General features: G+C 40.3%; 1 protein-coding gene across 2 annotated transcripts; it reads left to right on the plus strand.

Annotated features, from left to right (window-relative positions):
* Positions 1–4,747: 4,747 nt before the first annotated feature.
* On the plus strand, positions 4,748–11,745 carry LOC118781731 (ammonium transporter Rh type C 1-like). 2 transcript variants are annotated; one of them, XM_036534749.1, is made up of 11 exons: positions 4,748–5,165; positions 6,156–6,348; positions 6,987–7,137; positions 7,336–7,483; positions 7,626–7,792; positions 8,083–8,220; positions 8,322–8,458; positions 8,680–8,804; positions 8,942–9,015; positions 9,277–9,350; positions 10,345–11,745. In XM_036534749.1, the coding sequence occupies exons 1-11, from the start codon at positions 4,940–4,942 to the stop codon at positions 10,445–10,447; spliced, it is 1,536 nt and encodes a 511-aa protein (XP_036390642.1). In that variant the 5' UTR covers positions 4,748–4,939; the 3' UTR covers positions 10,448–11,745. The 2 variants fall into 2 exon arrangements, with proteins under 2 accessions (XP_036390642.1, XP_036390643.1); XM_036534750.1 differs by having other exon boundaries at positions 4,751–5,165; positions 10,322–10,427.
* Positions 11,746–20,696: the final 8,951 nt, after the last annotated feature.

Raw genomic sequence — 20,696 nt, forward strand, 5'->3', positions numbered from 1 at the left:
GGAGAGTAGCAAGTTTAAAGAGACATGTGAGTAGCTCTGTGCAGTACATGTGATTCCTGCTATCGCAGAATCTGTGCCATCTCCAAAGGGTTATCAGGGTCAAATGGAGAGTACATCAGTGTAAACTAAGAATAGTAAAGTTAGTTCTCTCACATTTTTATCTGCCAAGGCAAAAAAAACAAAACACAATAAAACGTTTTTGTTAATTTTTTTTAGTTCAGTCCCACCTGAACTGGTTAATCTACTCGGTCTCATGCAAATCATTAGAATGTGGGTAGGTAACCAGGCTACCATGGGCTTCTTTCATAAATGCATTCCTACAGTCAGAGCCAAACTGTCTAACCGGCAGCTCCACCTGTCACTCCATCTTCTCCACCATCGCTAATGGAATGCTCTACAGGTGGAATGTTAGGCACACATGATACACCGTGTGACCAGAAGAATCACTGGAATGCTGCCTTTTAGATTAAGATCTGGAATCTCCATCTCCTGCTGGTCACATGCACTATTAGATCACTGTCTATTCAGAATCCATCTCTGCTCTGGAGAGAAGGGGAAAATGGGACATGTGCTTTGGTGAGGGTTTGTGGGGAGTGGATGACACTCTCTCTCTCGCTCAAGTCAGCAGAAAAATGCCACAACCTTAAAACCCCTCACTCTGTATAAGGACATTTTTTTCACTTGGTGCATCTTTGAATATTTCAGGGGCTTTCCAAACATCATTAATAACAGCAGGCATGAACAGGCATATTTCAGTATTTGTTGTGCATATTTAATAATAATTTATAAAAGTATAATTTTTCACAGTTGTGGAGCTTCCAAACAAGCACATTTAAGTTTATGTTCATGTGCATTCAGTGCAAACCCTATTATAAACTTGCTAAAACACTTCACCCCAGAAACACCCTATGCTCTGGATGATTGCTTTACACACAAGTCTGGGTCTGTTTACCTTATTCTTTACATACCTCTTCTTTACTATGATTGGAATAAGAAATTCCAGAAACATTTGTGTCCCTCTCTCCTATAAACTCAGTTTTGCTGATAATATTTGACCACTACAGGCACTAAACAGGCAAGAGACCCAATGACAGCTAACATGAATGGTACCTATTGAGTATTTGATTATATACTTGTACAATAGCTGTATTATTTGGTGAATGGCACTTTTTTAAAAACAGAACTGAGGTGAAAAAATAAGAGAATCACTTATGCTGGGAGGATAAATAAGGGGAAGAGGTATGCCCCCTTAGATCCTGTCAGAGACTTGGTTTCTGTCATGTGTGTAATCTCTTGACTTGCCAAAACATTGGGTACAATGTACAACTTGAGTAAAAACATTTCATCACATGGAGGAACAGACTATGACTATCATCATATACTGGTAGTGGTACTGAATCTCCAGGGTTAAGACCAAGCATTTTGACAAAACAAAGATGAGAGAACATTCCCTTCAGCTATGTTCACATAATAGACTCACCATCACTCTAACCTTTTATTGTGTAATATTTTATTGGATTGTGATTGTTTGTTTAACTATTGTTTAACATAGTTTTAATCGATTATCACAATAAAAATTTCAAACATGTTATTTAATCCTGTTTCATGTCTAAGCTTCAATATGACATTGTTTCTAAAAAACGGCTACTGGTTATGCAATATTAACAAAACACATTTAGCATTCTCTAGAACAGCTTGATAATATCAGGAATGCACTATGAGAACAATGTGTTTAGTCAGTGAGATGCTATTCCCCTATGTGTTCTGAGCGAAGGATACATCTTCCTCATGTGGAGGAGAAAATAAACCAAGCTTAAGTCACCTTCTCTTAGTTGTTTAGTCTTTTTGTAGGGTATGTTGTAATCCAATTATAGGATATGTTCTAGTTTTATGGTACAGTATGTTATAGTCCTATTCTAAGGTATGTTTTAGTCCTGTTGTAAAGATTGTTGTAGTCTTATTGTACAGTAGGTTTTAGTCTTATTGTAGGGCATGTTTTACCACCACATGTTTCCATTTGCCTTTTTATAATTTAGCAGTGGCACACAAAGTATACCAAAGTAGCATGGAAAGTTACAAAAAGGACACCCTCTAACCAAATACGAACATGCTACAGTGCCAAAACCACTGTTGAAATCGCAAGGGTGTAAGTCTGAAGAGGTGGGTCTGAATGATGAAGAAGGTAGTTGAAGAGAAGAGAGGAGTTGAGCAGAACATCCAACTCATCCAGAAAGTACCACAAAGGACCTGGTAGGTGAGCATGAAGATGGGCAGCGCAGTTGGGTTGGTGACAGCAACAGCACAATTTAAAAGAGATGTTGCACCAAATAAAATCTTGATCAAGACTGTGTCATAAGTGACTGATGCTGCATTAACTGTGAAAAACCTTGAATAAATAAAAAGAATCCACCATATGAGAGATACAAAATACCTGTGTGTCTGTTGTTTCCTTCCGAATGATCTTTGATTTCATTAGACGTTTTTCCCATAAGTAGGAAATGTACTCGTGTACCATACCAGACACTGAAATGCAATGACATCAATTGTCCTCTCTCCCTTTTATAATGATACAAATGCCTCTGCTTGCCTAATTTTATAAATATAAGAAATATGTAAGGAGCATTACAGGTGGGGTACTGAGTTCGTAGCCAGAAAAGTGCTAAACGACAAAATGTAAACTGCCTCTCCATTCTCAGAGGTTCTATTTGAATAGTGTCTTTTTGAAGTGTGCAATACTAACATAAACTGAATCTGTTCAACTCACACAGTGCCATTGAACAGACTTATGCAGTCTCTGTTTGTCAGGTATCAATGGATTCCAGTGAAAAGGAGTTACTGTAGGAAAGGAGCTCTGTGTGCCAACAGCTTCAGGCAGGAGCGTTCTTTTAGTCTCTCCCTGTGTGCTAACACTGCCAGACAGTAGCTGACATATTTATAGAGCTTCAGTCTCAATAAAAATCTGTATGGCATATTTATACAGCTTCGTTCTCAGTGCAAACCTGTCTGGCATATTTATGCAGCTCGAGGAAAGTCCTGTGGCCATTGATACACCTCATTTACAGAGAATGACTGACATAAACAATGGGATGCAGGATGTCACTAATTCTTTTATTCCTGTACTGTCAGATTAATGGGCCAGTGATAGTCAGTGACAAACATAGCACCCACTAAAATCGTAGCTTTACATAGGAAAATGAATCATTTTTGTTCTTTGTTGAGATGGGTCTTTTCTATTCTTTTTCTGTGTGGCAAGTCAGAACACACATGAAGTCACAATACCTGTCTGTGCTTTTAAAGCATCAAATTTTCATACTCTTAATAAACCCCTTAATAAACCCCCAAATAAATTGTGCATGCATTAGATCCCCCTACAAAACAGGGGTGGAATTCTAACACAGTGCCCACTTAACAGCCTTTATTCCACAGATTAGTGTGACACCTAAGGCAAGGCACATGGCATGAGCTAAAATTCCCATAATGTTCCGAAGCATTCCATCTTTTGTCCTCTTGTGAAGAGGAATTGAACCACAGACAGGGGCCAGCCAGCCATACTGATTTGTGATTCCTCTTTTCTAAATGTTGCAAACATAGCTGAATGCTTAGTCTCATTTCAGGAGGCAGACCATCTGTATAGATACAGCACATAAGCATGTGTACTGTTTAGTCGTGGGCAGGAAGCATCCAATGTTTGCACATTTGGGGCTTTGAAGGGACATAGTTCATGCTGGGTGGGCCAGAGCATGCGCTTATGTAACTGTTCTGTCACGCGTGTGTTTCTGTGCTTTGGGGAAGGGTGACACAGGGAAGGGGAGATAGAAATCAAGCAACATTCCATGCATCTCACAGGACAGCCAGCGTCTCGCTTGGTTTGTGTTGTTGGATCTTAAAGATCCACGTGCAGCAATGTGACAAGTGCGTGGCTGAGACAAAAGCTGTGATAAAATGTTATGTTTCATGTCACAATGACTTTTCATCACATGTGGTTAAATAATTTCATATGTTGTTTCAGGACAAAAATGTTCCCCACAGAGTTCTTCAGGGGTGTGACATCATTTCCTGTCCATTAACCATTATATTTACATTTATATTTATTCATTTGGCAGACACTTTTATCCCAAAGCGACTTACAAGTGATTAGCCAGGACATAAGCAGCTGAATGTCAGTCATCAGCATTCTTCTTTTTGGTTTCACTGGTTGCTGTCTGTATTCCTGATCCTGAAAGTCCCATTGAATGACTGACCAAAGCAATCCATTCAGGTTCTTCCCAGAGGGCGCAGATTATACAAAATAAGCCATAGCCACTCCTCCATTTAAGTCTTTTTGGGTCGAAATGTTCTTAATTCATTTTTCTGTGTATTTCTACTACCCACCAAAAAAAAAAAAAAAAAAAAAACAGCAGTACCTCACACCTCACTGTAACTGTTACACCTCAGACAACAGTCTGTATAAATGAATTTATCATTTTACACAGGAAATTATGTTTTCTTATGTACAGAGTGGAATGTGCGCATGTAACACTGGCTTTATTTTCTACATGTAAGATATCTGTACTATAAAATGTGTCAGAGGTACCATCATCTTTTCAATCAACTTCAACCAACGGGGACGTATAAATGCAGTTGTGGTGACTACATTTCCGAGTTGTTACATCGCAAGTTTTGGGAAATGAAATTAGTTTTTGATAAGGTTTGGTCTGCATGGTGATGCATCATGTTTGGAGGATCCTCCAGAAAATCTTCCGGAATGTGAAACCGGCTTGTGGTACCTTCCCCTAATCGGGCTATAACAGTAGGTGTGTTAGCAGGTGTGTCCCTAGGAGCCACACAGATCCGTGGAGTGACACGCCTCCAAACATGACCTATAAAAACCTCTGCAATTAGCAGTGGGAAGCTGACAACCTGCCTGATAACTCAAGTGTATCCATCAAGCAAAACCAAAATGGGGAACTGCGTACAAGGTATAAAGGATTACTTCTGCCGGCCGAAAAACACAAATGTTCGGTTGAGCCTTCCCGCGGTATGCTTTGTCTGGCAGATCGCTATGATCATCCTCTTCGGGGTGTTCATCAGATACGACGAGGAGTCCGACACCCACTGGATAGAGCACAGAAAATCTCACAACATTAGTAGCGACATAGAGAATGACTTTTACTTCAGGTATCCAAGTAAGTAAACCACGTTGCATGTCGTGTCTTTGCTTTGGATCGTTTCATTTGTGTAATTTTTGTGTTTATTTTTCATAACGCACAGAAATTACACGGTAACCGTTTTTTTTTTCTTAAATTTTTCCTTTTAAACCGCCAGACCACCAAAGTAAAATATAAATGAGAAACACGAGCTGGATATAATAATTTATAATAAAGAAGAAGAATGAAATAAATAAAAAGCATATTATAGCATACAAAGCATATTATGTTGTAGCATATTTATGTCTATTTGACTGGTTGCTGGGTAGAATCACATAAATGTAGTTTCTTCAAATAAGGCTTTATGTCCTCTAACTACAGCAATCTTGCTACAACATCCAGAAGATTTACTTTGACCATGGAAGTGAAAATGATATTTTTTTTCTGAATGCATGCTCTAAGGAAAAACATATTATATTATAAAACACAAAATATTGCATCAAATGGGTCTGTTCATCTTTCTGGTTGAAATCTGATTCCAGATCAAACCAAAGCACACCAAGGCAACCATGTTACTTGGAGAAGTTTCCACATACTACTTTATTCAAAGAATTGACCTCTTTTTTCAGCTGACATTGTGGCGGGTTGTTTTGCAGGAACTGTGCATGACAAAAAGAATTGCTTGGCCCAGTAAAGTGAATGCTTCTTGATCAGACTTTACTGATATTCATCCTTCTAAAAGGGATGTGAATAATCCATGCGTAATGCTCTGAAGAATCCCTTATCAGTTTCACATGGCGATCTGAGTGTGTCAGGTAGATGGCCTATTATGAATACAGATGGCATCGTCGATATGCACACTCACTGATTCTGTGTCACTAGTGTAATCTGACTCAAAGCAATCAGTCCCTCATACATCTTCACAGTAGTGTGACATGATATGATATGAAGAGATGTTACCTTGAGGAACCTGTGGCTCCCATCCATTTTATCCCCTTGGACCACCGATTCTCTTTTTCTCTTCTGCAGGCTTCCAGGATGTTCATGTGATGATTTTTGTGGGCTTTGGCTTTCTCATGACGTTCCTGAAGAGGTACAGCTTTGGTGCTGTGGGCTTTAACTTCCTCATTGCTGCATTTGGCATTCAGTGGGCACTGCTCATGCAGGGCTGGTTCCACTCCCTGGACCACTCAGACGGAAAGATCAAAATTGGAGTGGAAAGGTAAGAATTCTCTTCCTAGCACTGGGACACATTTCTTCTATAATTTAACCAAATTGCTGGACCGTTAATGTATGTGGCAATTGCAGCACAGTCAGGAAAGCAGAATTAGCCCATTGTGGAATTTTATTTTTCTAAAATAAAATGCAACAATGCATTATAAATCTGCATTATCAAAAGGAATTATCAGTAGGTGCAGTAGGAGTGTTGCGCTTATACCTGCACAGACGTGGCCACATACTAATGCCACAAAGCTGTCTTTCAGCATGGGTCCCCAATGTCACTAAATCAGATAGGATAGACTACATATGATCTATGTGACCCAAATCAGGCTGATGTCAAAATACCTTACCTACCTGGAAGATTTTAAGGTACCCAGTTCCCTGGCCTCAATCCCCCTGTGGTGGCCTAGTCACCTAGACTAGTCCATCACAGGTAGACTTGGGTGTGGAGAGAAATGCAATATTCCCCAGGGTTTAGGCTTGGGGTTGCCTGATTTTCTGCAGGCCTGAATACTCACTGACTTGATAATCATGTCTGTCATGTTTTGATTGCATGTTTAAACCTTTTTAGACCTTAATATGATTGTTGAGGGTTGTGACCATAAAACTTTCTCTAAAGAGTTTTTTGCTCACTCCCAGTCTCATCAATGCTGACTTCTGTGTAGCGGGCTGCCTGATTGCATATGGAGCAGTTCTGGGCAAGGTAAGCCCAGTCCAACTGCTGGTCATGACGCTGTTTGGAGTTACCCTGTTCGCCGTGGAGGAGTTCATCATCCTCAGTGTGATTCATGTGAGTATCAGTGCCTCACGCAGGCATCCCCTGGTGAAGGGTGGGAGTGATATATCATATCAGGGTGTAGTTCTGGTGATAGCAAACCATGTACCTGAGAGCAAAGTGGAACATTTTAACATTTTCACAAGTCTTTACTCAATGTGGAAATGTATTGGTAGGCTTGCATTAACAGATAGCACTTGTTGATTTTTACAGGCTAGGGATGCTGGTGGCTCCATGGTGATCCACACATTTGGGGGCTATTATGGTCTGGCCATCTCTTGGGTTCTCTATCGACCAAATTTAGACCAGAGCAAACGTCTGCAGGGGTCTGTTTACCATTCAGATGTTTTTGCAATGATCGGTGAGTTTGACCAAAGGGATTTTCAAACTGAGACAGCTCTGTGATTGTCTGTCTATCTGAGACTGTACAGGGTGAGGTATGTGTGTGTGTGGAGGGAGGGAATGATGTTGCATGTGTGTGATGTCATATCATCTCTTTAAAGGGACCCTGTTCTTATGGATGTTCTGGCCCAGTTTCAACTCTGCCATTACGGACCACGGAGACGGTCAGCATCGTGCAGCCATCAACACCTACTTGGCCCTGGCTGCCACTGTCCTCACCACTGTTGCTGTTTCCAGCATCTTCCAGAAGAAGGGCAAATTGGACATGGTACAGCTTTCCATGTACTCTAATCTACTGTTCATTACACCAGCCTCAGTCCACACAAACCTGAGTCTAATGTCTGCCACACCAGGCTCAATCTAATGTCTGTTACACCAACCTCAGTCTAATGTCTGTTACACCAGCCTAATTCTTATGTCCGCTACACCAGCCTCCGTCTGTCTGCCACACCACCCTCAGTCTACTGCTCACTACACCAGCCTCAGTCTAACACCTGCTACACCAGGTCTTCTATATCAATCTGCTTTTGCTGACTATGGTTCTTTGCTGTTGTCCAGGTGCACATCCAGAATTCCACCCTGGCAGGGGGCGTTGCCGTGGGAACTGCTGCTGAGTTCATGCTGACCCCGTATGGCTCCCTGATTGTGGGTTTCTGCTGCGGCATCCTCTCGACATTTGGCTACCTCTACATCTCGGTGAGCTTACTGCATGCTATGCTATACACATGCACACTGTGATATACACTGTGGAATATCGGCAGGGGGGTAAACTCACACCTGTCTCTGTCTCCCTTCAGCCATTTTTGGAGAAGAAGCTGAAGATACAAGATACATGTGGGGTCCATAACCTGCACGCAATGCCTGGGTTTTTGGGTGGAGTCGTCGGGGCCATTACTGCTGCGGCTGCCTCTGAAGAGGTCTATGGACATGAGGGGTAAGTTCACCCTATCCTGACCCTCATATGACACTGACCCCAAATTCAACTCTACCCTAATGCTGTTTCCTGACCTCTCCCTTTAGCTTGGAGGACTCCAGACAATATTTATTATATATATATTATATATATATATATATATTGTATATATGCAGCACACCTAATGGCTGATTTGTAAATGCCTGTAAGCTCATCTCTGTGAAAATGTCTGCTGTCCCCAGGTTGGTGAACACCTTTGACTTTGAGGGAGACTTTGCAAGCTGGACAGTGAATAAGCAGGGTGGCCACCAGGCAGCTGGGTTGTGTGTGGCTATTATTTTTGGAATTGGAGGAGGGATCCTTGTCGGTGAGTGAAACTAATGCTCACTATTCTGTTGCACCCTCAGTCATGTGTAGGGTTATATACAGTCATCCCACTGGTCCTGCTGTGATGTGCATGGTTTAACAGCCTCCAACACTCTCCCAATGTTTTTATCTCTGCAGGCATCATCCTTAGGCTGCCAATCTGGGGGGACCCTGCTGATGACAACTGCTTCGATGACGAGGTGTACTGGGAGGTGAGCACCAACAGACAGGATGCCAATGCTATTGCCATTGTTCATGCTTTTGCTCAGAAATCAGCCATTAACATTGCCTTATATTTTCTCTCAGATAGCAGGATGTCATGTGATTCTGATCTTTTTATCAGCACGATTTAGCAGACAGCATGAGATGAGTGCAGGGGATGGTGTAGCTATAGCTATAGTATCCATGCCGACAGTGTACTCTGCTTTAACTGAGATCTCTTGGTTGTATATTAATGACACATCTGTGTGCAGTTGCCTGAAGATGAGGAGAGCATCCCCCCCATTCTTGAGTACAACAACCACATGAGCAGTAAGCACCAGGACATGTAAGTATTTATAAGGTGTCAAGCACCCTCTCTGGGTATTTATGGAACTGCAGCAATTCTGTGCCTGCTCTGTGCCTTTCTTCTCTTCTGTTTAATGGCTCGTTTTTGTTAAAGCACATAGTAACACAGTAGGACAGGGTGTGATTGGATGAATTCAAATCATGAGGATTGGAGAAGAGACAGATGGATGTGCATGTGATTGACTGGGTGAGACAGTGCCACATAGGCAGTGACCTGGCCTGGGGTCAGTTATATACACACATCACAGGGCTTCAGAGACAGCTGGTCTAAGTTCAGTTATCTGCACAATTAGAGGCAATGCTCTCAGGAAGATAGTGCTGTCAGAAAAATAAGTTAGTGCCCTCAGTAAGATTAGGTAGTGCCCTCAGTAATATTAGGCAGTGATCTGAATAAGATTATTAGAAGTGTGAATAAAATTAGGCAGTGCCCTCAGTAAGGTTATGCAGTGCTCTCTGGAATATTAGGCAGTGCTCTCTGTAAGATTAGGCAGTGCTCTCAGCAAGATTATGCAGTGCTCTCAGTAAGATCAGTTTGTGCCCTTGGTAAGATTAGTCAGTGCTCTCAGTAAGATCAGTTACTGCCCTCGGGAAAATTAGGTAGTGCCCTCAGTAAGATTAGTTAGTGCCCTCAGTAAGATTAGTTAGTGCTCTCAGTAAGATTAGGCATTGCTCTCAGAAAGATTAGGCAGCATCCTCAGTAAGATCAGGCAGTGCTCTCAGTGAGATTAGTCAGTGCTCTCAGTAAAATTAGGCAGTGCCCTCAGTAATATTAGGCAGTGATCTGAATAAGATTATTAGTAGTGTGAATAAAAGTAGGCAGTGCCCTCAGTAAGGTTACGCAGTGCTCTCAGCAAGATTATGCAGTATTCTCAGTAAAATTAGGCAGAGCTGTCAGTAAAATGAGGCAGTGCTCTGAGTGTGGTTTGTAAGTGCCATCTCCACTGCTCTTAGGTCTGAATCCAACTTCTCTGTAGAGCAGAGCTAGTGCTGCGGGATGACGCCCCCCCGGACTATGGAGCAGTGGCCCCCACCTCCCTCGACCAGGTCCATACTGAAGATCCATCCTTTGCGATTTGAAAATGGGGGTTATTATATTTATCCAGCATTATCTCCCCACCTAATGAAGTCCCATCCAATGGAACTGTTAGCCTTATTGTAAGTTGCTGATATGAAGTTCCATGTGATCCCGTCCAAGGTGCCCCTGTTCAGAATTTCAGGTACTGCTCACACCAGGCCATTTAAGCCTGCAAAAATGGAGCTCCTGCAAGTTGGTCCAGAATCAAACCTGGAATCAGGCAATATATTTCCCCAGGTAATGAAACCAACCAACCCAAGTGCAGTACAAATAGATGTGTGAATTCTGAATTTCCACTCATAACATGTTATATACTCCTACATCATAGTGACCTTGTAAATATGAAATGAAATGTGTCATGTCAAATGCATGCAGAGAAATATAACTAGGGGTTCAGACTAAAGTACTTCTCTTAATGTAATTATATATTTTTTTTAATAAAGGTGCACTTAAAACTGTATTTAAGTAGTGATACAGTCATTGTGAACATCATGAATGCTAAGAGAAAAAATCACAATGTTTAGTCTACATACAGAGTCTAAACAATTTTAGATACTGTATTGTTTAGCTAATCTTTTAAAAATCGAAAATAACTGTGATACCTGGTCTTTGTTTAAATATAAGGAAGGAATTTCTGTTTTTATTGCCCGCCCCCCAGCTGCTTTCAACAGAAAAAGTATGGTCTTTCAAATTTTATTCTACCACTGTACTCATTTTATACTGTACTCATTTTAATTAGTTTTAATTCATATCATATTGTAATTACTATAATCATTAAAGTAAAGTTGAAAGTTCCAGAGGTACCAGATCAATGATATAAGTGTACCATAATCCATAGTAACAGCACAATTGATGATTGTTTTATTCTTCCAATAAACTTCAGTCAGTTCAGTTAGGCCTGAACCAACTCTACTACTTTACCAACCAACAAAGTGTACCATTACACTCTATAGGAGTGTAGGATTTCATTATTTCCTCTTCAGGACTGGATCTGTACATTCAATAGTTAACAGGTTTTGAGATAGATTGCATATTACCCTTTAATCCTTTCTCGTTTGTTTTTAACCATTGCATTTATTTTATTATGAATGTGGGAGATGCAGCCACTGAAGGAAGCTTTTAAATGTCTTGTTTTCTTGTAAAGCATGTAACACAGATCTTTTTTACAAATTACATTCCCCAGTACTTTTTAAATACTGCAATGGGTCTATTTACTTTTTGTTTTTCTTTTATATTGTGAACATGTAAAATTAAGAACAGATAGCACACACTAGATAAAAATCTGCTGCAATGTTTATCAATAAACTTTATAAGAAAACAATATGTCGTGTCTTTATTGCTAAAAACGAGCAGAAAGCAGAATTCCTCGTCAGTGGATTTTTATGGCTTATTGGAATTTTTACAGTACATATTATGCTGTGTGTGTATGTGCGTGTCTCTACAATTATGTAGGCCTATAATGTATTTGCTAATAAACACAAACAAATACAGAATGCAAGTTTTTTGCGAGTAGAATTTCTAATTAAAATCACCTCACCTGACTCTCATATAGCTCAAATGCGACTGTGCTGTGATCACTTTATCACAGAGGCTCAACCACGTAACTACTTCATTAGGGGAGGTGATACGTTGCATTAACGTTGCAACAACATCCAAAAATTCTCCTGAACCGTCCGCTTCCTGATAGATTTTTCCAAGGATAAACCTAATTCATTTTCAGCGCACTCGTGTCAACTCTGACAGAAAATATGAACGCAAAAGAGGTAACATACCCTCAACAAGCAGGTAGTGTGTGATACCAATCCTTATAATTAAGCCTTTCTTTCGTTTACCTCTTTTGAAATGCGTTCAAGCGATGTTGCGGGTTTGATACGTACTGAGGTGAAGTAGCCTACTGTCGTGTTCATAAAATAAATAAGCAACAGCGAAGCACGTGACACCAGCTATTATTCTTCTTCAACTGGAACGAATTGTGAACGTGAAAAAAACGGGCCTGAGAGCACAAGTCTGAAAAAATGTCTTAACCCTGAAGTCTTGGTAGGCAGGGCCGGCCCGCGGCATAGGCAGTATAGGCAAATGCTAAGGGCGCCGACCATCCAGGGGGCGCCAAAAACGGGGGAGAAAAAAAAAATTACTCTTCTTAAAATTAGTTGGTATTATATATCTTAATAGGAAGATAATGAGCCAAAAATATCTAACTGCATAGCAAACCCTATTAAATATGAATAAAAATAATAATAATAATGATGATCACACTTTACTTTCCTGAGATGCTCCCCCTTCCCCCCGGACTAATTAGACTCTACCTGCTGGCGGAGGGGGGAGGGGGGAGGGGGGCACGCATTGACGTGACCCCAAAAGCAAGCTCGACAACAAGACAACGACGACAGGACAACAACAACATGTCAAAACGTCCCAAACTGTCTGGTGCCCAGGGGAGGAAAAAAAGAAAAGAAGAGGAGGAAAAAAGAGAGAAAGACAGAGGTAATGTTACAATAAAGGTGATGTCATGACATTATTTGTACGTAGGAGAACAACGACACGTTATTAACCAAACATGGTTTGCTAATCAATAAATAGCTAGCGTGAACTGTTAACTTCAGTTAGGCTAATGGCATGTTACGAAGGACCAGAGCTGTTATGAAAAATGGCACTCCCACCCAGCTTCTAAATATGTAAATATTATAGAGTCAGCAAGAGTTAAAATTAAAATAAAACTTGTTTACATTTTTATTGAAAACTGGTTAGCTCACGTTTTCTTAGCTTGCAATATTATCCTTAATCAAAAAGCTAACGTGTTATTCCTTTTCCTATAGTTTTAAGCCTGCACAGTGCACATCATTCCTGTTATAGCATACCTTAGCATTCCTACATTCTATATTATAGTGCAGTTTACTACTTCTTTGCATTCTGCTAATCAGCATTTCCTTGTAATGACAAAAATTGAATCTTATATCATTTGCATATCAGAAAAGTATTAAACATGTACAGCGTAGTCATCATGCACATATCCGTTAGATTTTTAATTTGTCATATTTCAGTTTATTCTTAAAATCATATTATGTATCATATCATATTTATTATTAGATTGGTGTAATATATTCCTCTTCTCTCTTCAGATGCGCTGTTGAGGTTTCTCAGTCCCACCCCTGAAAATCTTGTGTCATCTACAGCATCAGCCAGCCGGACATTGATGGCACAGAACTTGCAAAGGAAATGCAGAATTTTCCACCATTGCCATCAAAGAATGTGACAAACATGGAACTCTTGACCTTCCTGCATAAGAAGAAGCTGGCAGAAATTTACCCCAACATGTGGGTTGCTCTGAGAATCTTTGCCACTCTTCCTGTCACAGTGGCTACTGCAGAAAGAAGCTTCTCAAAGCTTAAACTGATAAAAACCTACTTGAGAGCTACAATGATGCAGGAACGTCTAAGTGGACTTGCCATCATTAGTATAAATCATGTGGTCTCAAGTAAGCTATCATACGATGATGTTATAGATGACTTTGCTGTAAGAAAGAGCAGGAGAGTTAAGCTGTAGCAGCAGGTGATATGAGGTTGAGTAGGTGGTTGTGTAGTTTTGATGCAGTACCAAAAAGCACCAGTAGATGTCTTTATAAGAGCCCCCTTTCTCCCCTTTTATTGATATTCTTGTAATTTTTTTTTGGCAATACTGGGTTTTTTTTAACATCTTATTGTGTGCAGTGCCTTATTTATATTGTATTTATAATTTATTTTATGCCACTGGTTTACACTTTTTTATTTTGTGGCTATTTAAATCTTATACTTTATTTAAGCTATTCATATTGTATTTCAAAAATTCATTTCATATTTTTATTGTATTTCTTTCTAATTTGTTCCAAGTGTTTTGATTTTGCAATCGCAAATAAAAGAATGTCGAAGACAAAGCTATTCAGTTTCTTGTGAGTATGTACACCAGCAGTCGAATTTACTCCGATGCAAGGGGGGCGCCACCTAAATTTTCGCCTAGGGCGCCAAATTGGTTTGGGCCGGGCCTGCTGGGGCTATGAGTATCCACAGGGTCTCTGCTGTTGAGCAGCACTGCAGTCTGTAATCAGGTTTGGGTCCTCAAGGGAGTTCTTGAAGTCCAGCGCTTCTTCCTTAGAGTGTAGCAAGTGGTCAGTATGGACTGTGCACTCTCTCAGCCCATCATAGATCTTGTGGGTAATGGGTCCAAGGTATTTGACCACTGTTGCTTTGACCTACTTTTCTTTCCCCAAACAAAATTTTAAATATGAGCCGAGTCACCCACAGACATGTTTCTTATCTTAACAGAAGTTTTGTCATAAGCCTTTTCCGTTTTAGTTTGTCCTCAACTTTTCTGGTGAGATTTATCTTAAGTAGACTGAACCTGGTCCTCAGCTAACGTTTTAAGAACAACTCAGGCAATGAACACCCTGTCACAGAGTGCTGCATGCTTTGAAGTATCAGCAGATAGTTGTCTATATTGAAGTAAATTTACTGCTGAGCCTCTTCTCCCAGAATTTGTTTCATGAGGGCAGACTTGACTGCTTGAACTGACCTTTTAGCAGCTCCATTTGAAGTGGGATTAGATGCTAGAACAAGTGTGTGCTTGATGCTGTTGCTCCTCAATGCTTAAACTTGCTGGAAGTGTTTCAGGCCGTTGTCAGAAACAACGTCCTCTGGCAGATGTGAAGATATTGTACAAGACCTAAACAGTCTTTGCTGAAATTATGGTTGTCATAATAACCACCTCCAACCATTCTGAGTGGCTGTCGACAAGTACTAGGCAGCAGTGGCAGCTGGTGAGCTGGAAACATGGGATGCTGAAACATTACCGTTAAGTCTATTATTACTTTCAACCTTTATCCTCCTTGATTAACAATAAAACAAATAATTCACAGAATAATTGACACCAATGCGTAAATAGAGTAAATGATTATGCTCGTGAAACAGCGCAGATTGTCTGCAGTTTGTGCGCCATTGTGAAAGCTACAGAATGAGGTTGTTTAATTAACAAGGATGGCAATCTGAACAATTAAGTGGCAAGTAATCCCAAAGCTTTCTCTTAAATGTTTCACATCATAGCTTTCTTGTGTTACAAATTCAAATTACAAAACGGAGCTAAATTTAGTTAGATCGATTTAAATTACTGAGAATAAACTTTAATGTTAGGTTGAGTGCAATGAACAATAATGTTTAGAACACAGACCTCACAAAAGCTGTGATGTGTCATGAGCATTTAATGTAATTAACATCGATAAATGCCATCCTTGTTAATTAAACATAAGAACATAAGAACATATTATGATGAGAACAGGCCATTCAGCCCAACTAAGCTCGCCATTTCTTAATTAAAGAGTATCCAAAACTGCATCAAGTCTAGACTTGAACACAACGCACTGCAGCTCTGTGAAGTTTAAAACTATAACCCAAAGTAGTGTGGTTTTCACCCGACGTACCATGGCAGAGTTTTAAACTTGTTAGTGTTGTTAGCATGGAAATTCTATTCATTTGCTTCCAAAACACTGGAACTATGAATAATTAGACTTACAGGTATCTTAAAGTAACTAGATAACATATAGTCATTGAATGGACTGATTTTGACTAGCCTACTGAATGAACATAAGAACATAAGAACATATGATGATGAGAACAGGCCATTCGGCCCAACTAAGCTCGCCATTTCTTAATTAAAGAGTATCCAAAACTGCATCAAGTCTAGACTTGAACACAGCAAGGGTCTCTGCCTCAACTACATGACCTGGCAACCTATTCCCTGTATTTATAACTCTTTGTGTAAAATAATATTTCCTTATATCAGTGCAGAACTTACTCTTAACTAGTTTCCATTTATGTCCTCTTGTTTTACAGACTGAACTCACTCTAAAGAATCTATTATAGTTAACCTTATTGATTCCTTTTATAAATTTAAATACCTCAAATAAATCACCCCTAAGCCTCCTCTTGCTTAGTCTAAATAGGTTAAGTAACTTGAGTCTTTCCTCGTAGCTTTTATATTTCATGCCAGGAACTAATTTAGTTGCCCTTCTTTGAACCTTTTCTAGAGCTTCGATATCTTTTTTATAGTGCGGTGCCCAGAACTGCACACAGTATTCCAAGTGCGGTCTGACTAAGGCATTGTATAATTTCAATATAACCTCTATAGATTTATACTCAATACTTTATATATCCCAGCATCCTGTTGGCCTTTTTTACTGCTACAGCACACTGCCTAGATCCTGTTAAACTTGGGTCAACTATTACTCCCAAGTCTTTTTCAAATTGAGCACATTCTAGTTTTTCCACCCATGAAGTAGTCTTGTCTAAGGTTCTTATTTCCCACATGCAAGACTTTACATTTATCTAAATTGAATGTCATCTGCCAGGTATCTGCCCACTTTTGGATGCTGTTTAGGTCTTCCTGTATTACTTTAGTTGATTCTATACTGTTGGCTAGACCCCCTAGTTTTGTATCATCTGCAAATTTTACTATTTTACTACTAACCTCTGTATCAAGATCATTTATGTATATAAGAAATAGCAAAGGCTCCAACACCGATCCCTGCGGGACTCCACTTCGTACAGGACCCTGCTCTGATACACCTCCTCCCACAGTTACAGTCTGCTTTCTATTAGACAACCAACTTCGAACCCACTTAGTGATAGCTCCTGTAATTCCTGCAGATTTCATTTTCAATATGAGTTTCTCGTGCGGAACTTTGTCAAATGCCTTTTGAAAGTCCAAATAGATAATATCATAAGCTTGGTTTGAGTCCAGACATGCTGTAGCTTCCTCCAAGAAGTCCAGGAGGTTTGCTAAGCACGACCTCCCCCTGCGAAAACCGTGTTGGCTATCATTTAGAACACCATTTCTTTCCAGGAATAATTCCAAATTATCCCTAATGATGGATTACAGTATTTTGCATGCGATACAAGTTAAGATGACAGGCCTATAATTTCCTGATTCAGTCCGGTCTCCTTTCTTGTAGATAGGTACCATACTGCCATGTTTCCAGTCATCTGGCATTTCTCCAGTTTTAAGGGATTGCTTAAAAATAACTGTCAGAGGCTTGTAAACCACCTCTGCTAATTCTCTGAGAACTCTTGGATATATTCCATCAGGGCCTGCTGCCTTATTTGTTTTAAGTTTTTGAAGTTTATCTAGTACTTCTGCATCATTTAAATCAATTTCCTCTATAAGTCTCTGAGAACTGACTGCACCTGAAGGCATATGCGAAAACACTTCACTAGTGAAACTCTCCACAAAGTAACTGTTTAGTGTATCAGCAATAGCTTTGTTATCGTATACCATAACCCCATCCTTATTTTTTATACCTCTTATTTCATCCTTAACTATCCTTTTTTGACCATAATATTGAAAAAAATGTTTAGAGTTGCTCTTTGCATCTAGTGCAATCTGTCTTATTTTTTCTTAACTGGAGCTCACATATTACTGTATTCAATCTTATTACTATCTGAGCTCTCCAACTTGTATTTTCTAAATAATTTCCCTTTTTGTTTCAAACTGTTCCGTAGCGACTTATTCATCCACTGTGGATGCTTCTTTTTCAGTTCGCTTTTCTCACTTGCGGAATGAATTTACGCTGTACATCCAGAATAATCGTTTTAAATATGCACCACATTTCTTTTACAGTTTTACCACCTAGAAGAGGTACTCAGTTTATATTCCTTGTATAATCTCACATCTTAATAAAGTCAGTTTGTCTAAAGTTGACTACTCTAGCATTGGAGAATGCAGACTTAACTTGCCAAAAAACTTCAAATGTAATTGAACTATGGTCACTTGTACCAAGTGGTTCCCCTACCTCAATACTGCCGATTCTATCAGGTTTATTACACAGAACCAGATCTAGGATTGTTCTCTCTCTCGTGGGTTGAGTAACAGACTGTATCAAAAAACAGTCATTTACAACATCCAAAAACTCTTCCTCACATTTACCTTGACCTGACACAGCTTTCCAATTAACTGAAGGGTAACTGAAGTCCCCCATTACTATTGTCTCACCCTCCTGACATGCTAGGCTGGTGGCCTATAGCATACTCCAACATTCAGACCTTTTTCATTTTCCTCCAATATCTTAATCCATATGTCTTCACTAACACCAAGGGGCTCCATTCCTAGTATTTCCTGAATATTAAGATTATCCTTTACATAGAGAGCTACGCCTCCTCCTCTTCTATCGATTCTATCTTTTCTTAGCAGCTTGTATCCCTCTACGTTGTACTCATCCCCATCCCCTGCACCAAGCCACGTCTCTGTAATCCCAACAACATCAAAGTTACTATTACTCATAACGGTTTCCAGATCAAGAATTTTATTTTTTATGCTTCTAGCATTTAAACAGAGGAATTTCAGGGTACCATGTGTGCCTCTATTACAGTGCTGCTCTGACTGATTTACAAGCATCGTTTCCTCTCTACTAATAAAGTATTTAGCCATGGTGTGTTCTATTCTGGCAGTCTGTCTGTCCCTAACCATCTGACTGTATAAACTCACTGCCCCCCCAGACCCTAGTTTAAATAACCCTCTGCTACCCTAAGCATACGCTGGCCCAGTGCAGCTGTACCCCTCCGGTTCAGGTGCAACCTGCTTGTACAGGTCACCCCTGTTCCAAAAGGAGTCCCAGTGCCCCATAAACCTGTACCCCTCTTTCCTACACTAGGTTCGTAGCCACGTGTTAAACCTCCATATAAAGGCTTGCTTCCCTTTGCTTGCACGTGGTACTGGTAGAATTCCAGAGAAGACTACCGTGGGGGTTCTGCTCCTAATCTTCCCCGCTAGCTCAATAAATTTTTCTTGCAGAACCCCGAACCTACCCTTTCCTATGTCATTGGCTCCAACATGGACCATGACCACCGGATCCTCCCCCGCTCTGGCCAGGAGCTTGTCCACGCTCTCCAGGAGGTCTCCAACCTGGGCACCAGGCAGGCAACAGACCATGCGAGACTCCTTGTCACGCAAACACACTATGCTATCTACCCCTCTAATGATTGAATCCCCCACTATCACCGATGGTTACAGATGACTTCATACATAATGGAGGATTTGATTGTTAGATACTTTGCCAAGCACGGCTCACAGGGAATGTTTGACAGGATAGAGAATGTTGCCCTACAAGTGTCCAGGTTCAAGAATTATCCCAAGATGTCCAAGAAAAACAATGGGAAAATCGTTAACGCACTTCAAGCCCTTTTGGCTTCATATAAGGTAACAAAGAAAATATTAGAGGAAATGGAGGCAGAGAGAGATGCGCTGAAAATAAGGTGCTCCACTACAAAGTAAGCGAAGAAGGAATGTCGACAAAAAATTACCAGGCTAGTGACACAGTTCTGAAACAGGAAAAAGAACAAATGCAGAAAGACATTTCTGCACCAAGAGTTAACAATAGCATGCTCAGATCATCTGTTCATGTGCTGTCCAGTGATTTAGATAAAGCAAGAGCCACTTGTCAGTTTCTGATGAAAAACGGGACAGGTGAAAGAAATGTTTGTCATAGGTTGGCAGATTCAATGTCCTGTAGTCAAGTCGCAAGCCTGGCAGATTTTCAAGACAGACGGGAAGATGGCGATGATTGTTGGGAGAGAGATTCTCAATCATTTAGCAGTAGAGGTCAGTACTCCGAACGCACGGTCACACCACTACTATGGTGCGTAATAGTGAGGAGGAAGATGGGCCTATGACCTTTACCATCGTTGGGAGCTTTAGCCCCACTGAGCTAGAGGCTGTGATTAAGAACATTGGGAAGTTTGACCGATCCAAGCATGACCCATTAGAATTACTCTGTCCAGAGCATTAACAGGAAAGGTGAAAGGTAGAACTGCAAATGAAATGGAAACAGGCATTGCTTCAGGTTTTGGGGATGGTGTCGGTTAACTTGGACAAGATATCAGAGGTGACAATGAGAAAAGGGGAGCATCTGCATTTGCTGACAGACTATTAGACTATTATAACGGTAAAAACACAATAACATTGGAAGGCTTTGATGGTATAGTTTCTCTTGCTTCTCAGACAGACAATTTGTATTTTCACACTGGCAAAGACAGTTTTAAGGACAAAGCATGGCTTAGCACAACTGGTGATGGTCATAATATTTTGGGTTCAGACATAATGTCAAAGCGTGGCTACGTCATTGATTATGGCAACAACTGTGTTTGGCGTAACCCTCAGAGTAAAGACAATGTTGTTGAGATTTCTGATGTACATGCTGTGCATGCAATCAAAAAGGCAGAGGACTATGATTTA

This window comes from Megalops cyprinoides, chromosome 8 (genome assembly GCF_013368585.1).
Source record: "Megalops cyprinoides isolate fMegCyp1 chromosome 8, fMegCyp1.pri, whole genome shotgun sequence".
Classification (NCBI taxonomy): Eukaryota; Metazoa; Chordata; class Actinopteri; order Elopiformes; family Megalopidae; genus Megalops; species Megalops cyprinoides.

What these genes read in the sequence shown, in the direction of transcription:
- LOC118781731 (XM_036534749.1), top strand. Translation starts at nt 4,940, where the DNA reads ATGGGGAACTGCGTACAAGGTATAAAGGATTACTTCTGCCGGCCGAAA. An exon ending in TCATCCTCAGTGTGATTCAT is followed by an intron (nt 7,138 to 7,335) that starts GTGAGTATCAGT and finishes TGATTTTTACAG; the next exon opens with GCTAGGGATGCTGGTGGCTC. An exon ending in TTGGCTACCTCTACATCTCG is followed by an intron (nt 8,221 to 8,321) that starts GTGAGCTTACTG and finishes GTCTCCCTTCAG; the next exon opens with CCATTTTTGGAGAAGAAGCT.